At 38.1% G+C, this 23424-nt stretch overlaps 1 protein-coding gene across 2 annotated transcripts in view; it reads right to left on the reverse strand.

Annotated features, from left to right (window-relative positions):
• Positions 1 to 23424, reverse strand: part of gfra4b (GDNF family receptor alpha 4b) — a 68831-nt gene that overhangs the window by 17688 nt on the left and 27719 nt on the right. Inside the window, exons 1-3 of one of the 2 annotated variants that reach the window (XM_057851232.1) lie at positions 11330 to 13210; positions 4656 to 4931; positions 4292 to 4372 (exon numbers count right to left, since the gene is read on the reverse strand). In XM_057851232.1, coding sequence (XP_057707215.1) covers positions 4292 to 4372; positions 4656 to 4809 — 235 coding nt within the window. In that variant the 5' untranslated portion in view covers positions 4810 to 4931; positions 11330 to 13210. Of the gene's footprint in view, positions 1 to 4291; positions 4373 to 4655; positions 4932 to 11329; positions 13211 to 23424 lie in introns of those variants that run through there. The other variant, XM_057851231.1, reaches the window with a different exon arrangement.

Here is a 23424-nt window from a genome sequence, read left to right on the forward strand (position 1 = left end):
CATATTATATATCATTTGCAGCCACTACTGACAGTCATGGTTGCCCAACTTTCCAGCATGCATTTGGGCGGAGCAGGAGACAATCTTTTCCCTAACACGCCTAATTGCACACAACGCAGAACATACTGTATACCATTAGCAGCCACCACTGACAGTCATGGTTGCCCAACTTCCCATCATACATTTGGTCCCCAGGCAGAGAAGGAGACTTTCTTTTTCTTAACATGCCTAATTGAACACAACGCAGAACATACTGTATACCATTTGCAGTCACCACTGACAGTCATGGTTGCCTAAAGTCCCCTGCATTTGGGCGGAGCAGGTGACGTTCTCTTTCTTAATATAAAATTATTATAACTTGTACTCAAATTTATCTTTTAAGAACTGCAAGTCTTTTGATCCGTGGATCCCTTTAACAGAATGTTAATAATTGTCATGCCATCTTGAGGATTTATTGTTATGATAAACAAATACAGTACTTATGTAAAGTATGTTGAATTTGTATGTCTGTCTTGTGTCTTATCTTTCCATTCCAACAATAATTTACAGAAAAATATGGCATATTTTAGAGATGGTTTGGATTGCGATTAATCACGATTAATTTTTTTAAAGCTGTGATTAACTCGATTAAAAATTTTAATCGTTTAACACCCCTAGATTAGGGGTGATATGGGGGGGGGGGGGTCATAGGAAGTGTTGCACATATTACCTAGCATTCAATTAATTCTTATTCTTCATCGCGAAAATACATTCATGATACGAGCACATTCATGTTATGTGTAACGGATTGTGCTCGTATGAAAAGGGTCGACTGTGTAACATATGTCTGTTTCACATACAATCAATATTAAACTGCAATAGTTGGGACTAATTAGATTACTGTTGTGTGGGTATCTTAGATACCACACTATTTTTTACAGGCTGAATACCTGTCGAGTCACCACTAAGGTTGTTGTTGTTATTCTTGTGAACATTAACTTTGAAGTCCTAGTTCTCCTCCATTCGTGAACGGATTTTCTTGAAACTTGGTAGCTATGTAGCATGAGCCAATATTTATCGATCCTCAGAGTGTTTTATTTTTTTTTTTTTTTTGCATGGGGGCTGATTAATTAATTCCGTAATTATAGTTAGCCAGCAGTGGACAGGCCTCTGTTGATTAGGAATTTGCCAGTAGAGGGCATGTGGGCACATTGCATGGATTTATTGGCACCTGTGTTTCTTGTAGGTGACAAGTTAGCCAATAGAGGGTAGCCCCCAGCCAGTAGAAGGACACACGGTTGTTTTTATGAAGATTCAATTTTTTTTTCAACAGCCATGTCATCACTAGTAATCAGTACAACACAGTGACTTGCTCCAGTTATTCCTAAAAGCTGCAGTTTTAACCATGATAGGCTGCTGTCAACCTAATTAAAGAAATACATCAATGACAACTTCAATAATTAGTGACATCGAAAGGTAGGGTTATTCACTTCTGCCATGAGGCAAATTGAAATGGAGAGTTTTCAGGTTGAGTAGTCTAATCAGTTATCCTTGGAACACTTAATAAGAACATTCATGGTTCTGACCACATCCGAATTGAACGAAGCTTCTACTGTACTTAACAATCGAATACTGAGTTTCAATCAAGCTGTTATTCTCCATATGTACGGTAATTGGTTACATACAGGTATGATTTGTCTCAGCCGTAACAAGAACATTACAAATGGGGAAAAAAATATTAACCTTTTTTTTTTTTTTTTTTTAACTGTACTGAAAAGTCTTTGGCGTGGGACGTGTGTTTAATATCATTACTTACGGTCTTTAATAAGAGGAAAATTATTTACAACATTTTGTGACACATACTGTATTTAGAATAGGAGAGACCTTTAAGTACATGTTTTTGGCACTTAGTAAATATTCTGTGATTTAAGTCAATTTTTGCAGAAGCAGCTAAATTTGCAGTTTTTGCAAAGGCCTGTGCATCACGATATGCTAAGCAAATACACACTGACATCTAAATGTGTGATTTTACTCCAATAATTAAATGATTTAGAGTGAAAAAACTGATATCCTATCTTTAACGTTTTTGGTCTGATTTTCTCATTGATGGACTCATTTGAATATTAAAAGCAGGGAGTCATGAAATTGAATAATTCATTCTCAAGAGCCATAAAGATCATAGGTCAAGATGTCACACTATGTTTTTACTATTTCTATGAAGATTCTGTCAGGGGGAAAAATAATATCCATGTCGCCAATGCCCCCATCTTCTTTAATTAGTTTTTTTGAGACACTTCCCCTTTCAGTAGGATGAGAAAAGGTCGCAAAATGTTTGACCACGAGTGTATGTGTATTGGTCTGAACTATTTACATGTAGGCTTTGGGATTTCCAGAACAGTCTTGACAACAATATCAAATACAACTAGAGATGCAATGAAATAATGGTGGCTGAAAATTTCGTCGGAGATGTGACTTAAAAAAAATCTTTTTTTTTTCACTGAAATAGAATTACTGTAAGTTGTGTTGACACAAGCAAATAGCTCGGTAGCGTGCACCTCTCTTGCTTCAAGGGGAGAATGATGTCCAGTGCATGAGGGTGTGTTGGCTCAACACAGCTATCAGCACTTAGCCCCTTTCGAGCGGGCTAAGTAAATATGAGATCCCCCGATGCATCTCTAATACTGCACTCACTCGACTTCCAAGCAAATGATTAAAGAGAACACGGAATGAAAATAATGTAAACAAAACTATGGTAGTCTGTCACCATTCTTTCACTCGGGTGTTCATATTATAGCGACTTGACATCACCCACGTTTACAAGGATATGGGAATAATGCAGTCTTATTAGTGAGACTGTTGTCCACAGCTGCAGCTTATGTTCTTGATAAGTGGAGGAAAATACGTCAGTGTGTTAAACATAAAAGCTACTGTTCATTTATACTAATTTTTTTTTTTTTAAACTGCCACTTCAACAAAAGAAGTAAAACTTGTTTTTTTCACCAGGTCATATAAAAGTACCAATACATCATTTAATGTATAAAGTGTCAAGAAAAATCATAGACTTCATAATACATTGACGGGACACGGGGCCGGGGTTGCGATTAATAGGGGCCGTATATCCGTCAAAGCTGACCGAGTGGAAACACAAACAAAGAGTTTTGTACGTTGAATATTCTTGAGAATAAATGCATACATCCATGAATTCTTTATAGATATGGACGTACAAACGTCTCGATTCTTGGTTAAAAGCAGAAAAAACAGGCAGTTAGCATTTATTTTACGTAAATATGTCGAATGTGCTGCTAGTCTTTAAGCCACTGTGGTGCAGCCTTATCACCACAAAGAACTTTTTACATTGAAAATTCTTGTGAATAAATGTGTAAATCCTTGAATTCTTTATAGATATTGGCGTAAAACAGTCTTGATTCTTTGTTAAAAGAGCAAAGAACCGGGCAGTTAGCATTTATTTTACATAAATATTGCAAATTATGACGCCAATACCGTAGCGATTAATTTCTCCCGTTGATTTTTTTTTCACGTTTCAAAATGCACGCATGGTACGAAAAATATAATAATTACCTTGAATCTACAAACAAATCACACCTGAGACAATCCTTCCTTTTTGTATGCAGTGCAGCTTTCGTACTTTTTCAACCTAAATCCGGCGTTGGATCGCTGCATGTGTTTGAGAATAACTGCGACCGACTGAAGCGGAGTGTGGGACGGCCCCCTACTTGAAGGCGTGGCGCAGTGTCTGGGGAATGTGTCGCGTCAATATCATTATGAAGTCTATGGATAAATATCAATTTTAGCTTATTTTTTTGTTGTGCATTGTTGAAATGTCCTCGCCAAATATTATCAAATAAAAAGTTTTGTAATTCTAAGCTATAAGAATTCATAGTAAATATAATAAAAGTCTGAATAATATTTGGCAAAATTGTGGGTTTTGTATAAAAAGATACATGAAAATGTTTTTCATTCATCGTTATAATGATATTTAAGGATTCTAAAACAATAAACAAGTATGACATTGGACATATAAAGATCATTTTTAAAAATAAAGAAAATATGTTTGTGACATTTTGTCGCCTTAGTAGGTTGTGCCCATTTTTGTTTATTGGCTGTACAGAAACAAAGTGTGACAAAGATATCATTTCAGATGAAGGATTTTTTTTTCTGAGAAATAATGTATCCGTCCTCAGAACAAAACGGGCTTTTCTTCGCCGCCGTCCAGCTGCCAGGGAAAATCCAAGTGCACCCCAAAGGGTACAAAAGTAAAAACATGAAAGTTAATGAAGGTCAGCAGACTTGCCTGCTGTGATAGAGGCCAAACGGACGTAGTCATAATCCCTCTGCACAGTCTCATAAGGATAACTCTCCACCAAGTTGAGTCCTGAGGGAGGAAGTGGTTTAAAGCTGTAATTTTGCTGCAATGACTTTAAATGATTGCACATGATAACAATTCAGGATGTGCAAACTTTTTTTTTTTTTTTTAACTATATTGTCAATGTAGAACAGGTATTCACAAACTGATGAACATTTTTGCCTATAAAGCCTCTTTCTAGTTCTGGCAGTAATTATTGTGGAAAGGAGTAAGGGTACGCCAACTCTGTCGGGATGTTGAAGTGGTTTTGTTAAAATATTTAGAAACAAACCTAAATACATTAGCTACTAACCATGAATGATTGACTGATGAAGGCTCCAATAGATGCTCAGACAGTTTTTCTCCTTCTTCATGCCCCGTTTACACTGGCAGCCATGCAAAGGGCTGGACAGCAGGGCAGACACCGCATTGGCGCATTGGCTTCTGGCCCCAGGGCCCAGCTTCATGCTGCCATTTCCCGCCACGCATTGGCGTAGCGTGCGCAGGCGGGGGCTGCAGGTGTCATCGCTTGAACACAAGTCTCCAGCTATCAAGCAGTCGTTGCCAGCCAGGTTGACATCCAACAGAGCTTTGGGAGAGGATGAAGGAAAAAATAACTATTGAATAAGTTCACATAGGTTATTAAAACAGTGGCTCTTTAACTTTTTACACCAAGTACCATTTAAAAAAAACAACAGTTAGCTCACCAAGTACAACCATTATGACGAATACTAAAATATTGTAGAGTGGTAGACGGACAGAGGTGGGTAGAGTAGCCAAAAATGTTACTCAAGTAAGAGTAATGTTACTTCAAAATAATACTAAATAATAACACTCAAGTATAAGTAAAAGTATTCATGTGTGTTTGTCATTTAAAGACACTGGGAGTAAGTGTGTTGGGTTTTGAAAAACTATAAAAACAAGTGGTTAAAAAATGTACAAAAAAAAAAAGTATTTGGTGAAAAGAGCACTCTAGTAATGAGTAACAACATTGTGAGTAACTGCTTACGATGTTTTGATTTTTTTTTTTTTTTTTACAGCAAAGTTATGTATATGAACTGTTATTATTATACTTTGAAGAAGAACTTTATAATATTCTACATACCCACATTAAATCAAAGAAATACCTAAAAGAATAATTTAATTCTGGCGAGAGAAAAAAAAGTACAGAAATGAAGCCTCATTCATTCAAAGTGCATGAGTGCCCTTAATTGGACAAAACATATTTTATAATATGAAACTAAAAGGATCATATCTCTGGTTTTTCGTGGTCAATCGTTGCCAAATAAGAACTGAGAGAGAGGTTAAAATCTGCGCTTTTGAGTTATGTTAATTGCAGCGCTGTATGTCAAATACATAATTTTTTTACCGTGCTTTAAAGACGCCACATGATTGAAGAGGCCTGCGTGATCATAGAACGGCAAGCTTGAGTCTGATTGGTATGATAGAGTCATGTGATTATTGTTGCGATGTCTCATTGGTGAAAGTGGTAGCACAACTGTTGTTGCCTCTGGCATAAAAAAAAGTAAAATCTAATATGTAGATTACAGAGGAAAAATTTAAAGACTCATGTAGCCCAAAGTATCAGACTATTCTATTCTATTCTATTCTATTCTATTCTATTCTATTCTATTCTATTCTATTCTATCAAAGTCTACTCAAGTAGAAGTAAAACGTATAGCTTAGTAAAACAACTCTTAGAAGTGCATTTTTTAAAAGTTACTCAAGTAGATGTACCGGAGTAAATTTAACACGTTGCCAACCACCTCTGTAGACCAATGTGTTCATCTAGAATATGTGTTAAACTCAAGGCCAGTAAGACAAATGTGGCCCCGCAAGAGCGCAAGAGGCCAGCACACAAGAAGCGCCAAGGGGATTCCCACCACATGAGAACAGCCCCTATCCAGCAGGTGCGAGCCGCATGTCAACCATCGTCAGAGGAAAGACAAATCAGGATGCAATGACAGAAACTAAAAGGTGAAGGGGGCCATTCGGGAGTAAGGGAGTCCACCATCCCGCACAGTCATCCGCCCAGATGGATAGTAGGCCTGGCCCCAAGAGCCAAGCAATATGACCTACCTGCCACCCTATTATCATTGTTTTCAGGTCCCCAACTGGTAATCATTGACCCTGAACTGTGGGGGTGAGCAGTGCAATGTCTTGTATAAAAATCGAAGCGCATACGTATTGAGGCTATACTGGGCACTACTGTCCCATAGTCTGTCCCATCCTCCACCGCTGTTTCCTCTCCAAAATAAGAGTGAATGTACATGGTGTCTTAAAAGAGGTGCTGGTGAGGCAGGCCAGGGAAGGTCGAATGAATTCTAAAGAATTAAGCTGCTATTAGTAGAGGTGTGCAAAATTTCCGATTCTTAGATTATTCGCGATTCGGCCGTGGAAGATTCGAGAACGATTCACAAACATCCAAATTCCGATTATTGAAATATGCCAAGTAATGCAGAAGTAAGACACACTCAGTGCGCCGCGCGGTCTTCGGTACGCAATTAGGGACGGAGCGAGAGTAGCTAAACATCATGCTTCTCATTACCCGGCCCCTCGGGTAACGCCAATGCTCAACTCACGGCTCTAGCTCAACTCATGCCACGAGATAAAAAAAAAAAAACAACAACAACATACCTGACTGCTGCCGAAAAGCTGCTACAAGCCACATTATGTTACGGTAGATATCATTTATATAGTACTAGATGCATTATAGCTTCGGTATCGTTACCAGCACATCTACAAAAAACTAGATGCGGGCGTTAGTAACGGCCGCCATCTTAAAGCAGTACACTTCCCTGCAAGGCTGTTGTTGCGAACCTTCCAAGCGAACCTAATTAACTTTTTATCTAAAATACTCCTAAATCGGCAAAATATTGACTTGAATCTATCTTTAAAATAGTTTAAAAACTTTTACATGTTGAAAGTAGACAAAAGAGAAATTATGGAATAACAGGAGCAATTTTAACAACTTTAACGGTTGATTCACAACATTAAATTAATTGAAAGTAGTTTAAAGCTGCTGATATAGAATGGGGACTGGAGTTTTTTATTTACTGTTATTTTTGTATATTTGTTTACTGCTATATGTTAACTTGATACTGAAATAGTTTGGTTTAGCCTGAGAGGATTTTTGAACAATTTTGGAACTAATGTACAAAACAAATTAAAAAAAAAAAAAAAAGGAGTGGGGTGCATCAATAATCGTTTTATAATCGAATCGGAGCCTCTGAATCGTAATCGAATCGTTAGGTGCCCAAAGATTCCCAGCTCTAGCTATTAGTAAAAAAAAAAACAAAATCCAAAACCACTTCAGAATTCATCCTGCTGCTTTATTTAGCAGTCATATGATCAAACTTGTATGTGGTGAGCGCTTACCTAGTGTCTAATCTACAGTGAGTCTTTGTATGACCTAACATCTATGTATTGGGAATGCAGAAAATACTTGCTGCACCTGAAGAAACCCCAAGTAACCACAGAGGAAACACGATGACCCCACACAGACGGAAAGCTGAGTTTCAAATTTCCTTGATTTCAGTAGTCTCGTTTCATAATTAAATGGCTTTACATAAAAATGAAAGGGTTTTGTCACAGTCTAATTTTAATTCTGAGGTATTAGTAATCTTCAAGACACTTCTTTCCTTAGTTCTCTTTTTCTCGGTGCATTTTCTGCAATGAACGCACCTTTTTTTTTTTACCAGTTTTTATGTGTTCTATAAGTCTCGGACATCTGCTTCAATCAGACCTCTTCATTCTTTGACACCTTACATTGTTCTGAGACACAATTTTCTAACTTTTCCTATGTCTCGCTAACATCACACATCTAAGTAAGTGTAAACTCTCTTCTGTTCTAACACATCAGCATAACCCTCGCAATTATCGTGTGTGTGTGAATGCGTGTGTGTGTTTCAGTGCTTTTCTCCATGGCTACACATGGCAGTTTGTGCAGCGAGGTGCACAAGCCAGAATAGTCACCATCTATCATGAATGCAAATGGCCGAGTTGATTTGACATTTCCAATAAGCTCATCTTGATGTAGCGGCGGCTTTAGCCAATTAACCATGTCAGTAATCAATGCGTTCCAAGGCTCAGTTAAGTCTTCACTTTGCCTGCCACATAAATCACAGGCAGATTAGCTGATCAGTTAACTGTACATGCTGGCTAAATGGTCCACTGCAGGACAGATAAAATGGAAAATGAAATGTAATGAGGCCGACTAGAGCAGAGGCGTCACTCCTCTGCGAACTATCACACTCCTAAGATTTGGAAATGGATTTTATGTCTGGATTAATGGGAGTATCCTGCCCTTGTCAACATAAAGGTACTTGAGTGACTATTCTCTGCAGAGGTTCAATCTCACCTCACATCATGTTAATGCAAACCATGCACAAAAACGATTTACAAAAAGTTCCCGATATTTGGGCTTTTGGTCTAAAGTTGAACCTGAAAGTGCACTGTAACCTTAGAAGGTGAATTTAATTTGAATTTGAGCTCGGTAATTTATATAATTATACAATTGAATTCAGCAATTTTTAAAGTTTTGACAAAATTCATAAGGTTGATTTTTTTTTTTTTTTTTTTTTTTTTTTTTTTTTATTCCTAAGACCTGTTGATGTGCTGTGGCTACTTTCCTCTGGTGAGTCCAGTCGCTGTCTGAGCATTGCAATAATAACGCAGCCTACTGTTAATATATTGTTCAGTGCTATCGTGTTTTAATGATGTAAAATTGTGAACAGCATTGATGAGAACTAATAACCAGCTCTAATCAGACCAGGAAATGTATTTGTCTCTTTATGGCGCAAATACAATAAGGGTCCTTTAATTATCATTAGTTTATGCATTTTTAGACAATAACTAATGTTTAAATAACATTATAATAATTCATATCATCTCATATCTAACATTAATTAATATATATAAATTAACACTAGTTAATGCATTAACTAATAGTAAGTGCCAAAGTGCATTTTTTTTTTTGCATGTAATTGTTGAAGTTAAGATGCCACCTCAAATAATTTTTAATTTTTTTCAATAAAATATGTACAAGTCTTTGCTTGTTATTGCTTCAACTTAACTCATTTGAACTATAATTGGTTTTAGTTTATCTGCTACAAAAGGGTTACATGTGGTCTACTTTACGATAAGGGTCCAAAAAGCATTCAGTAATAGTTAATTATGGTTAAGGGGGGGCACTTAAGCATTTATAATTTCTTAGTTAAGGGACACATTTGCTACATGTTAGACTAAAAGTCCTAACACTATTCAGTAGTAATTAACTATGGTTAAGAAATACTTATGAGGTACCTGTACGCATATTTTAAGAATACTATTAGGTAACTAACGTACAATAACACCGTACTTAAAGATAGGTTCGCAGCACCTAATGACTCACAGAGCAGAGTTTCCCGATTTGGAAGAATATATTCACTTACTCGGACCAGTATACATTAATAACTGTGTATTAATTCACTAATGTATATGTGAATCAATGTTAGGTATTGGATTATATACATTTTTAAAATGGTACTAAACCATTAGTTTTGTAACTGTCTGGTTATGCATTACTAATGTTAATAATATATTAATTTATCTTAGATAAGGGATTGTATAAATTATTGTAGTGTTACTTACACTGTAGTTATTGTCTAAAAATTTATTAACTAATGTTAATTAAGGGACCTAATTGTAAAGGCTTACCCATTTAGTATGTAGAAAACAAATATTTACGTATTTACTGCAGACCTTGACGTGAGAGTGACCCCAAAGTTCGGTATAATGCTTAAGTCTTAAGGCAATTCTCACCAAGTCAATTCTCACCAAGCCAATAGTGGGAAACAACTTTAATTTGTATCTCAGACTAGTGTGTACGCTTGAGTCCATCTGCTTATGCATTTTACGAGTGAAAAAAAGTGGGTGAGTGTAGATTGCTTTTTGCACAAGTTGCAAGCTGCCAATTGCCATATGCTTATCACTTGTGATCAATGTTTAATATGTGTTGTGACTTGTTTTTCAAGGTAGTTACAGTAATTGAAAAAAAGAGAGTTTCAAGTGTCAAGTAGTACACATAATAGTCACGTTCTGACGTATCCTCAGGAAATAAAAGTGAACTGTCACACACTCTTATACATATATATAAATGACCTGACTGAATCATCCCAAAAAATGTCAACTATATTTTAACTATTTTAAAATATTTGGTTTTGAGGGCACAAAGTGTGCTATTTCCAACATCAAAGACGCGCAGATTGATTTTGAGACAGCAAACTATTCAAAGTGAAATGCTGTCACTTGGCTCACACTTCAAACATGCTGCATTCAAGAACCAGCAAGAAAAAAAAACAGCCTCATTTAGCTTCAAAGTCCTAAAAAGAGTCACAGTCACACTTGAAGCACAATGTGCTTAAAATGCAAAACACTTTTTTTAATCTTCAGTTTGAGTTGATATCTGTCCAACAATTTTCATTTCATTTAAATCCTTCACATCATACAGCTTAATGTAGACTTTCAATAAACCTGAGAAACCTATTCAACATACACACTAAGTTAGATAACAATAAAAACCATGACTGTGGTTGACTCGAATTATGATGTTCTGGAATTAAACCATACCATTCGGAATAATGGAACACATATCTTGGCTAGGTTTGGTTATGCTCCAATTAAGTCAAGGTTGAACTTTTAGCCAAAAGGTGTATTTGGCATAAACCGAACACAAATCATGACCAAAACAGTACTATAGCTACGGTGAAGTGTGGTGTTAGCATCATCATACTACGTGTGTTTCTCTTCAGGCAGAACTGGGCCATAGACAACTTGAACAGAGTAATAAAACGTTCAAAAGAGCAAATATAAACAAATCCGTACTCTATATGAGTCGTCACTCTAAACGAGAACAACTTGAGGTCAATTAGGACTAAACTGAACTCCAATATCAAAATAGTTATTAGGCAATAATGAACATTTTTCTGGATGTCAACAATTACTCACAGATTTCCAATATTCGTGTTGGGCTTTCTCCCTAACCCCTATGATCAAGAAAGGAAAAATGTATTAACCCATCCTTAGGGTGTTTTCACACTCGCACTGTTTGGTCTTTTTCAAAGAGAGAACGGCAGGGATTCCCCCATATTCAACAGATTGTGGCGCACCGCCACACTAAAATGAAAGCCGCCACGCCTGGCAAATGAGATGTATTTTATTTATTTATTTAAATAAAAAAAAATTTTTAAGGCCGCTTCAAACTAGCGGCAGCCGAGTGGGAGGAGTTCAGCGGACACCTATTCATTGTGTATTGTAGCCTAATGTTCGTAACTATGCAGGCCCCCCCTTAAGAGACGCAAGGGGAACGAGTAGGAAGAATGGGAGAACGAGCGAGATAGCGAGAGATAGCGGTCGCATGTTGTAGCAGCCCGCTGTTATTTTGTTATTGTTTTTCTTTATTATTGTTACCACAATAAAGTGGGTAAGCAAATACAGACTTCTCTCCTTCTTGCCCATATCCGGGGCATTACAATAATTTGGATCGGACTTTTCGGCGAAAGTGAGCGGTGGACGGCCGTCTAAAGCAAACTTTGACTAACTTGCGCTGAGAGACTGCGGAGAGGCGGGGCCCAAAATAAAGCCTTGCTCTATTTTCAGAGCGTTGGTCACAGTAAACGATTTATCAGTTCAAGCAGAGTAAAATGATACATATTCACGGTACAAGAACGTCGTTTCTGTGTCCATCGATTGGTAAGAAAAGGCTGTTTGTACGAGTGACGTGTGGGCGCTCCCGTCAGGGGGGACATTTCACGTGGAGTGGCTATTTTTCGGCACAACACCGGCGCGCCAACTTCAGACAATTACGGCTGACGAAACTTTGATAAATGCGCCCCCCCACCCAAATTTCGCGAGCTCTGGGACACTCGAAAAATGACTCTCATACCTCTCCTTGCTAAGTTAATGGTACCTCGACGTGCCTTTGTGTGGAAATTTAGTTTACGAACAACGGGGAAAAAACTATTCACCTTCTCACCGAATCAAGTAAAACTCTTTACACGGCTATTAGAATTCCCCCAGTGCTCTAAATGGGTCAGTTGACAGAAGGACTGTTATTGTTGTGGTAATGTAGTACTTATGAGGGTCAAATAAAAGGAAAAAGGAGGACTACGACGGTGGTCTGCAACCCGCGGCTCTCGGGCCGCATGCGGCTCTTTAGCGATGCTTCGGAGCTTTTTTTTTTTTTTAAATGGAAAAAGATGGGGGAGGGAAATATATTTTTTTGTTTTAATAGGATTTCTAGGAGGACAAACATGACACAAACATTCTTTCAATTCATTAATATTGTAATGAAGTTAAACTTGTGGTGGCATAGTACAACAGAGTAGTCACGTGGTGCGTCATTCTCTATAGGATCCACTGCAGGGAAAACAAACATTTAATCATGAAGGCTAATTACGTATTTCTATAGTAGGCTAATATAGCTAGTATCGATAATTATAAGGCTTGTAAAAGGCTTTTAATTTTTTGTGGCTCCAGACATACTGTATCAGTTTTTTTTGTGTTTTTTTGGGGGTCAAATATGGCTCTTTCAACAGTTTGGGTTGCCAACCCTGAGTCACTACGAGATGTAAGTCGTACTATTGCCACGAGAAAAAAAGTCGCATTAGTACATCGGGTAACGTAGCTGTAATCAGCTACGCATTTTACATACATGTACTGTAGCTGAGAGGTACAACATTAGCCTGGCTAATGAAATATTTCAAATATATCTTTGTTATGGTTCTTCTTGGGGGAAAAAATGAAGGAAAAAAAATTCGCTGTGGCACGACATGGTGAGGCTGTCCGACTCCGATGCAGCCCACCACCACAGCTTCAAAAAATCCTAGGGGAAACACTGAACGGACTTCTTTTTTTCTCAGATAGTCCGCTTCGTTTTGTAACTGTGAACGCGCATCCGAACTCTAGTACGGACCAATCAAACGAACTCTGGTCCGCTTAAAAATCGTGGGTCTCGGTTCGCTTTAAAGGGAACCTCGGACTTAAAGACTTGTCGGCTGTAATAAGCCACAGTTGTTCTCTTTTACTAGAATATGTTATTAGAAACACATAAATATTAAGCGTGAGAACGATAAACCGATACGACCGGATATCCAGTTTTACAGGTGAGAGATACAGCTGTATCGATAGTAAAGTTACCATTCGACAGTAATTAGCCATTAAATATTCAATGAACCGATAGTAGAGATACAATTCGGCTATCGCGAGCACAAGAATCGGGTTCTAATGCCTAGTTCAATGCATTGCTTAATATGATAACAATTCAGCTTTTACCTCACATGTTGCGCTTGAGTCATTCACCACACAGCACACTTAGATTGTGACCGCCGTCGTGGTTGCCTCAACTTCCCATTCATTTCGGCAGAACCACTAGTAGTCGCCGTCATTACCCGATCGTCACCGGCGTGTCATATCAACGCGAGAGCTAACAAAACCACTGTAACGCACGCTCTGTAGCGTTTTCTTCACAGCCCAAAACGAAACAAGTAGTGGCAATGAAGCAACATGCTAAAACAATGGACAGTTTGCGCACCACGCCAGCGACGTGCAGCGATTGAGTTTCAACGCACTCAGGAAAACAAAAAATAACCCACTATAATGGTGGAAAGGGCGACTTCCACGAAACGCAGTCTACTTAAACATAAACATGTGGATCAGTTGATCTTCCTCAAGAAAAATCTGCCCTTCAAAAAAGATATAGACAGTGATGAGGAATAAAAAATGTGGAAGCACAGGCATAAGTGAATGACTTTGCTGTGTATAAGGTTAAAGTAATGATTATAGACCTGTCTGTCTAAAATGCCATGTTTTTATTCCCCCAGTTATGCCAGTGGTAAAGCATAACTTATTATTTATTTATGATAACACTAGCAGGTTTAATTCTTTTTTTCTAGAGCTGCTGCGTATAATTAATATTTTTTGCTTGTAAGATGTTTACGTTGAAAGTTTGCGCTTAAATTACTTACCTATTGGGTTCAAAACACCAGGAAATACATTAATTAAATTACTGCATTTTATTGTTGTCTGTCACTTTAGTTTTATTTTATTATCAATCCCATCCAACAAAGTGACGGTCATATAGTAAGCTTTATTTTTTTTCATAAAAAAATAAAACATAACATTGGTATGAAATTTTGTTGTTTAATTTGATTTTTAATCTTTTTTTTATATATGTTTAAAATACTGTACGAACACACACAACAAATGTTTACTATCGTATCGTTTTCACTCTGGATCGAACCGTATCGTTCTTAAACTGTATCGAATCGCTCGGCCTTAAGAATGTATCATTTTTTTTAATCAAATCGTAACCTGTGTATCTAGATACATATCGAATCGGCTTCATGCCAGAGATTCCCAACCCTAATAAATATTGCCACTGATTTAAAAATCGATAATATTTACTACTTGTTTTGACCTACAGAGGGCGCCATGTGATTGCGCGCAATGTACGCTTAAGATGATAACGTAGTTTGTCACTGTCACTACAGGGTGACCCAAAAAAAAGTTTACACTGCCATAACACAAATTAAATGCCATGTTTATTCATCTTAGAATTAGAATTTAATCACAAATTATACATTATTGTAAAGAACATGTACGGTACACTCTATTTTTCAATGTGTCCTCCCTTAAGTGTCACAACAGCCTCCAGGCGCCTGCGGAACGCTTGACAGGTCTTCTTTATGTAGGATGCTGTCATCTTTTCCCGAGATCTAACAATGGACCTCTCCAAGGCTGCCACAGAAGTTTGTGGCTTCTTACAGGCACTGTCCTCCACAGTTGCCCATATGCTATAATCCAGGGGATTGAGATCTGGACTCTGGGGTGGCCACATATCACCTTGTCAATCAACTTTTTGGTCCGCACAGATCGGCACTTCCAGACCCAGGTTTTCGTGAGGCTGTTCCAGTATCTTTCAGCTTCTTTTTAACTTTGTAGACTGCACATCTGGATATTCTCAGATTTGCTGCAATCTCAGTAGGTGTCAGACTGGCACGCAGCAATTCAGGTACAGCTAAAGTTTTCTTCATTTTCAGCAGGAGCACAGGAATTGTAGAGACGAGAGATTACCAGCTGCATTGAGTGACCTTAAAGAATCACTTAAGCATGACAACCTATTTAGATATGTTTCAATGGCTTTTAAACAAGCGGTCAACTGAGTGTAAACTTTTTTTTGGGTCACCCTGTAGACGAACACTACCGGTGTTATGCAATTCCTTCTATGCAGCGAGACGTCCAAAACATGCGCACATCAGTTAAAAGCGGCAAGTACTTACTATTTGTGTTTTCATTTAGACTTTTATTATCTTTTCATTGCCTCAAAACACTTTTTGCATGTGTTTTCCTCGCTTACTTTCAAGCATTGTGTTTTTTTTTTTTGCTTTAAAGCAGAATGTTGATCTGTTGACCACATTAGTCACATAGCGTATTTAAACCACCCTTACTTGATATTACTAAGTTTAAGTGTTATTAAGGCAGTTTAGTATGTTCTGTCTGTTATGCATCTAAACAAAACAAGCTGAAAGCGCACGGTAGCACTTTGGGTGTCAAATTCCCCTCTTATAGCACGTTTCACTGGTGTAGCACATTTTGGCAGAACACAGGTTTTGTCCTACTCTCATCTCGTCTCATCCCGTCTGTCCTGTTCAATTAGCTTTTGCTGCTCGTTTTGTGAAATACAGAAAGTGCTGTCATGCTCATTATGTTCCTCTCGGGTTCAAATTTAAAGGGCCGAACAGATGACATGTTTATGTCGCTACAGTCATACTCCGGAAACCCGGCAGCGTAACCCAGCGACGTCACCGCCCTCTGACGTCTAATACAATGGTGACCTACTAGTTAAACCAATTTTGCAAATTGCAGAAAACGAAAACATCAAGAGGGGTTTTAATATCAAATTATTTTAACTCATAATAACGTTTATCTTTTAAGAACAAGAACAAGTCTTTCTATCTGTGGTTCCCTTTAAGCACACCCTACTTCACTTATGAATGCAAGCGAAGCAGGGTGTTACGTGCATCGTCACAGACGTTCCACACTCCCTCTTCTTAGTGGAGCAGGAGAGACATAATAAGTATAATTAATTACATTTTCAACATGCAAAAAAAAAAAAAAAAAAAAAAAACATCTTTAGTATAAGACTGACTCCCACAGAGCGCCTGCAAGAAAGTGTCCGACACTGTCACAACTGATTGTGTATTGCACTGTGATCAGCCAATTGCTGTGCTATTTCCTTTGCAAAAGTCCAGAATTACATTCAATTGTGACAATTAACTCTCAGCAAACTACTGATGTGCATCGTTGGTCACGGGAGATCTTATCAGGGTGTCAAATTAGCTGTCAGTTGTAGCCTTTAAAATACATTCATTGCTCACACAGACCTAGGGAAAATCGAACATCATCAAATTTTACCTGAACTTGGATAGTAAACTAAGAAAATTGATTTCCTCAAAAGTTTGTCTCATTGGGCTCTTTGAAGCACCTAAGGCTAACATCGTTTGCAAGCTGAAAAAAGTTTAAAACTTTTAACTTCTTGCTAATGCACACATGGAAATTCAAGCCAGCTAAAGAACCTCTGCCTATTTTGTTTCGATTGAGTGCTAGCACATAGAGTAAGTAATGGTAGACCATTTTCTTCCTACAAAATTGACCAGACAGTATCTCCTTAGACATCCAAATTGTGTCTTCCCTGCAAATGATGATACGCAGACATTGTATGATGGAGAAGAGATACATAAAGCCACTCGGATGCTTAATGGAGAGTTAATGTGTTGCTGTGTCGCTTGTGGTTCCGAGGAGACAGGAAGCCTCCTCGGAATGGAAGACCTGTGCTTGTAGATGCTTATCAAATGTCCAAGGTACACACGTTCACAGCTGGTTTGAATGGATAGGAATTTAAAACGCCCAAACAACAAAAGTTGTTCCAATCTCTGATCTCTAATTGGCACCATTTCTGAATAAGTGTATTTGAGTTGGAAAATGTCCACAAAATCAACAGCTGTACATCAATGCTTTCAATGTTTGAAGACTAATGACACCATATCTTGCAATGAGTGGGGGGTTTCAGAGGATGATCACAAAAACAAACTTTTTTTCATCAAAAGTTTTCAGTTTTTTAAATGATCTAACTGCAAGGGTGCATCCCCACCATGCACAGTGGTAACCGCATTGCTTTCCCCCAAAGAAAAAAATTAAACTGAAATATTTTTCACCACTGCATCACTTTGGTGAGGTTCAAAATAACAAAGTCAAATTTAGGTTGAGTCAAGCTCATCAAAGTTCACTCACAACTTGTTGGAACATAGTAGACATAGCATTTTTAGGTGTAATTTGGCATGTTGTATTCATTTTCTGCCATTCACAGTGATACACACCCAACCCATTTTAACTGGAAGGGCTGGCAGTGAATAATTAGATTTTAGTGCCATTGACAGCAACAAGTTTCAATTAGTCAAATTTGATTGCACATCCATCCACATCAATGGCAGTCAATGAGTTAACTTCTGGTTATTTATGCATAAAGTCAAGTGGGAAATGCGTTGAAACTCAAAAACTCTGTTAACGCCAATCATAGCGATATAATTCGTCCTTAAAACCTTACCAGCCTTGAGTCATTAACAACATACAGGGGTTGGACAAAATAATGAAAACACCTTAAAAAAATCAACAAATACTAATATTAATATGGTGTAGGTCCGCCTTTTGCAGCAATTACAGCCTCAATTCTCCGAGGTATTGATTCATACAACTTGTGAATTGTTTTCAAAGGAATATTAAGCCATTCATCAGTTAGAATACCCTCTAACTCTTTTAAAGACGATGGCGGTGGAAATTGACGTCTTAATTGAATCTCCAAAACTGACCATAAATGCTCAATTACTATATTTTTCAGACTATGAGTCGCAGTTTTGTTCATAGTTTCGCTGGGGGTGCGACTTATACTCAGGAGCGACTTATGTGTGAAATTATTAACACATTATGATATCATTTCACATGTTATTTTGGTGTTTTTGTCATGTTTGATTGTGTTCTCAGTTCTTCTTTCTTTTATGCAGCACCTGATTGAGCCAGATTGGCGGGGTAATGCGACACACCTGTGCTTGACTAGGAAAGCGCAATATTTAAGGAAGCCTGTCACCACCTGCAAGTGTCGGACTATTACATTCTACTTGCTTGCTTACCGCTGTGTGCGTGCTCTGGAGATCTCTTGCCTGTTCCGGTTGTATCTTTTTGTTATCTCATTGCTGTTAGTATTTTTTTGTTAGACTTTGCTGTTATTTGATTCAGCTTTTTCTGGCCATTGTTGCCTTCCCCTTAGTTCTCTCGCCGACTCGGTTCGTGCCCTTTTTGCGTTGCATTTTTCTCTCGCGTGTTTTGACGTGCTCCCTTTGTTCTCGTTTTTGTAATAAATACTTCTAATTTATTCATTTTCCATCCCGCTTTTTTAAAAATCTGTGTTTGGATCCATATTATACGGTTCACCGTATCATAACATTTTTGGAGTGACACAGATGGTTTGGTAAACTTGTTAGCATGTTCTTTATGCTATAGTTATCTGAATAACACCTAATAGCTATGGCCACATTCTGCCTTTGGCAATGTGTGTTCAATTGCATTATTGACTTTTTGTATTGAAATGCATGCTTTTAGCTTGTGGCGCTTTCACGCCCAAGTGGGGGCACACTCGAACTTAGTTACGCGAAGAAGTGCACTCACAGGCCAGAAGAAGACGGAGAGCTACGCAGCGTCTGAGCGAGTGGACGAGAGAGACAGAAACACGGCTGTGAACCTACGTTCATTGTTTATGTTGTAAAATATCTCTAGAGAGGCAACGCCTGTGTGTATCTGTTGCTGTTGTGTGCTTTCCACTGGCGATCGGACACTTAGAGCCAGTTGTGTGGTTGTTTGAACGATGTGCTAATGCTAGCGAACGCATGCTAACCGTTTGTGTCATTGTTGTAATAGCAGCTAATTATCATTTATTTACGTTAATGCGAACCTGTTTGGTATCGAGGAAGAAATGGATTTATATTATTTCTATTTTGAGTTTCACTCTTCAAAAGATGGTGTCATAACGACGGCCAAAATAAAGTCAACAAATTATACGGACGTCCAGCATCGTCACTTGGGAGTTTAGCTCGCTGTATAGCCAGGACCAAGCCGTAGCATTCTGGTGAGAACAGTACATCCGCATTTCATTGTTCATGCATCATAACATTATCATCGTAACATTATCATACCGTACACTTATTCGCCATGTTGTTCTCTATTGTATTTTTACATTAAATTGCCTTTCAAAATGAAATATCTGTTCTATGTGTTGGATTTTATCAAGTAAATTTCCTCCAAAAATGCGACTTATACTCCAGTGCGACTTATAGATGTTTTTTTCCTATTCGTTGGGCATTTTATGGCTGGTGCGACTTATACTCAGGTGCGACTTATGGTCCGAAAAATACGGTATGTTGAAGTCTGGGGATTGTGGCGGCCATACAAGATGCTCAACTTTATTAGAATGTTCTTTATGCCATTCTTTAACAATTATGCTCAATGAAGATTATGACAAAATGTTAGGTGTTTCCATTATTTTGTCCAACCCCTGTACCTGTTACACAACTCCAGGTTAATATGCTTATTGCAACAGAGGTTATGTTCCAATCTGTTGGTATCCCCTTAGGTTACATGGTTGCTAGTTTACTATTAAAACTTGTAAGGGGCAAGACACACAGGAGGCGATGAGCGGTCGCGAAATGCGAAAGTCATCGCCGTTGAGCTGAAAACCAACACATGGGTCGCGATGCAACTGCAGCGGCGCAACAGCAACACGCACCGCCTTTTGCCTGTGCGTCATCGCTCGATTCTGATTAGCTATGAATTTGGGGGACATTTCAAAATTTTCGGTCTTTTCTGAGCGCCAACATTTTCCTATACTGCTGCTTTTTTTTAATTTATGTGCTGGAAATCAAGCCGAGATATATCAGAAAGTATTTGCTGGTCGCACACTGCTAAAATGATTAGCTCCTTCATAATGACAAAGTGTGGCGTGTGGATGTCAATTTCCAGGTTAGCCAGTGTCTTCGCAGGTGATTTGTCCATCAATAAATCCCTTGCTGATTGGTTGTAATTAAAGATGTCCCGATAGATCGGGATGCCGATCGATCGGGTCCGATCACGTCATTTTCAAAGTATCGGAATCGGCAAAAAAATATCGGACATGCCTTTTATATATATATATATATATATATATTTTTTTTTTTTTTTTTTTTTTTTTTTTTTTACTTAAATCGTTTTCTAATTATATATAACGTTACAGACGAAATGTCTTACACTCATCCAGAGTAGTTTTGGCTTAAAGTAGGGCTATCAAATTTATTGCGTCAACGGCGGTAATTATTTTTTCTTAATTAATCACGTTAAATAATTAACGCATGCGCTGCACAACCCACTCATGCATTGTCGCGTTCAATCTATAAAGGCGCCGTTTTACCAATATATAGAGCTAAACGCAGCGTTTAATAAGTAGAGAGAATTTTGACAGCCTTTGGAGCCTTTTTTTAATTGGCTAAAGCCTTAGATTCCCTCTCTCAGCAATTAAAATTAACGTGGGAGGCAATGTGGGGAAGAAAGGTAGTAGGTGATCATTTTCTTAACACCCTATGTTCTTTCCCAACGCAGAGAAGATATATCAATTGGTGCCTCTACGCACAGTCATGGTTGCACTTCCCATCATGCGTTTGGGTTGAATGGCTGCAGTATCATTTACTGAAAGCTCAACAAATACACTAGATGGCAATATTTAGTCACAATATACAAAGTCACATTTATCCTTTAAGAATTACAAGTCTTTCTATCCGTGGATCCCTCTCACAGAAAGAATGTTAATAATGTAAATGCCATCTTGAGGATTTATTGTCATAATAAACAAAAACAGTACTTATGTACTGTATGTTGAATGTATATATTCATCCGAGTTTTATTCATTTTTTTCTTAATGCATTGCCAAAATGTATATGATTGGGAAAAATTATGGGGAATGATTGGAATTGAATCGGGAGCAAAAAAAAAAGCAATCGGATCGGGAAATATCGGGATCGGCAGATACTCAAACTAAAACGATCGGGATCGGATCGGGAGCAAAAAAACATGATCAGAACAACTCTAGTTGTAATGTGTGGCGACAGCGAGAGAAATAGAATCAGTTCATATTTTCTTGTCTGCGTGTGCACAAAATTTCAGATGCACGGACGTTGCGTGTCACTTCGCTTCAAGAGGGTTGGTCATTTTCGCCTCTTCACGGTCATGCCATAGAAAATGTATTGAACGCAAGAGACGTCGCCTCCCGTGTGTCTTGCTCCTAATGTTTATTCACTACAAACAAGTGAAGATGTACTGTATGTGTGGGTGTGGGTCCTTAAAATCTTTGTACTGTGTTACTTCTACTTAAGAACGTCTCTACATACAGAATTTTCAGGTTAAGACACGACTCGATGGCAAAATATTGCTTCTTGTTAGGAAAGAAATTTTAGGATACGGAAAGCAAAAATACTGTATGGTTGGTACTTTCAGTTCCTAAAGTTTACTGAACGTAACAAACAGTGGGGAGAACAAGTATTTGATAGTGTATCAAATACTTGTTCTCCCCACTGTACAGCAGCTGCTCTGCCCTTGGCTATTGCCTATCACTCCTGGTATTTAATTGGCTAAAAGGGACCTCGACTATATGTGTATGTGTGTATCCCAGCGTCTTCTTCATTCGTCTCTCGTGTTTCAACAGCTTTACATGAGTGTACTAACTTTTATTCTTTTCTCTATTCTTTGTTTTTTACATCACGCACAACTCTGATTTTATGTTTATTGTGCACTAATTTAACTGTAACATGTATTTGTTACATGTTTTGATGCATTTTTATGAATTAAAAAAGATTAATGTCAGAATTTGGGGGGCTTGGAACAGACTAGAGCATTTGCATAGAAATCGTGTCTCTACTTATAGAATTCATTTCATAAGTGGAGGTACCACTGTACTTGGGTTTGGCTGGAGAGTTAGGAACTATAATGAAAGCCCATGCAGGTAAGGATGAAATATAACAAAGGAAAGCTAGTGCAGAGATTCGAACCTAGAGTCAAAGAAATGTGAGGAAGGAGGTGGACATGTTACCCAACTGTGTAATGGGATTGCATGAAAAATATTTAATGGTTAGGTCAATTTATGACCATATTTCCATTCCTATCGTAACCAAATTTGTAAATCAGAATGTTCTAAAGCAGTAGTAAAGTCATAATTAATATCCCACTTTGCTGAGTTCAGTTTAAAATGCGCAGAGGCACATAAAGTCCGAAACTACCGTTTCAGCTATGTGCATAATATATTTTGCTGGGTCTTTGTGCTAAAGAGGCACAGTCATGCTGTCAGCAATGGTTGTCACTCAAAAACCCTTCAAGAAAGAGAAGGGGCTAAAATTTCCATTAAATTACTGATAGAACAAACTCACCATCTTGGACTTACTGAAGCTCCCAGCATGCATTTAGACGTTCAGATTTGCTCGTGGCGACAGCTTAATGCAGCAGACACAATGAGATGCTACATGAATCATGTGAGCCTCCATCACCATAAAGACTAAGAACGTGGCAAAATCCATAGTGTGCTTTATTACGATGTTATAAATCCACAGGCATTTGCTTTGTTTTCCAATTTTATGGATCCAGATGCACCCGAAACAGGCCATGTGTGACAACTGCGTCTGTTTTTAGCGCTTATGTTATTTAAATGCCTTTCATGGCCTCCTTGAGAGCCACATTGCTTTATATCTTACTTCGATTTTGTGTCTTAGTGATGTGTAATCATTGCCATCACTCATCCATGGTATTGGACACCTAGTAACAAGTTTTCCATGAGGGAGTAAAAAAGGAGATGTGGGTCAGTGTGCCCAGACTCTGGAGCAGAGGAATTAATGATGGGGGGCTCCATTGGTAGCTCAGTTACATTTATTGGGGCGCCTTTCGAGTCTCTATTTTAAAGACTGAGACAAGAGGGTCACCCA

The sequence above is a fragment of the Corythoichthys intestinalis genome, chromosome 11 (genome assembly GCF_030265065.1).
Source record: "Corythoichthys intestinalis isolate RoL2023-P3 chromosome 11, ASM3026506v1, whole genome shotgun sequence".
NCBI classification, from domain to species: Eukaryota; Metazoa; Chordata; class Actinopteri; order Syngnathiformes; family Syngnathidae; genus Corythoichthys; species Corythoichthys intestinalis.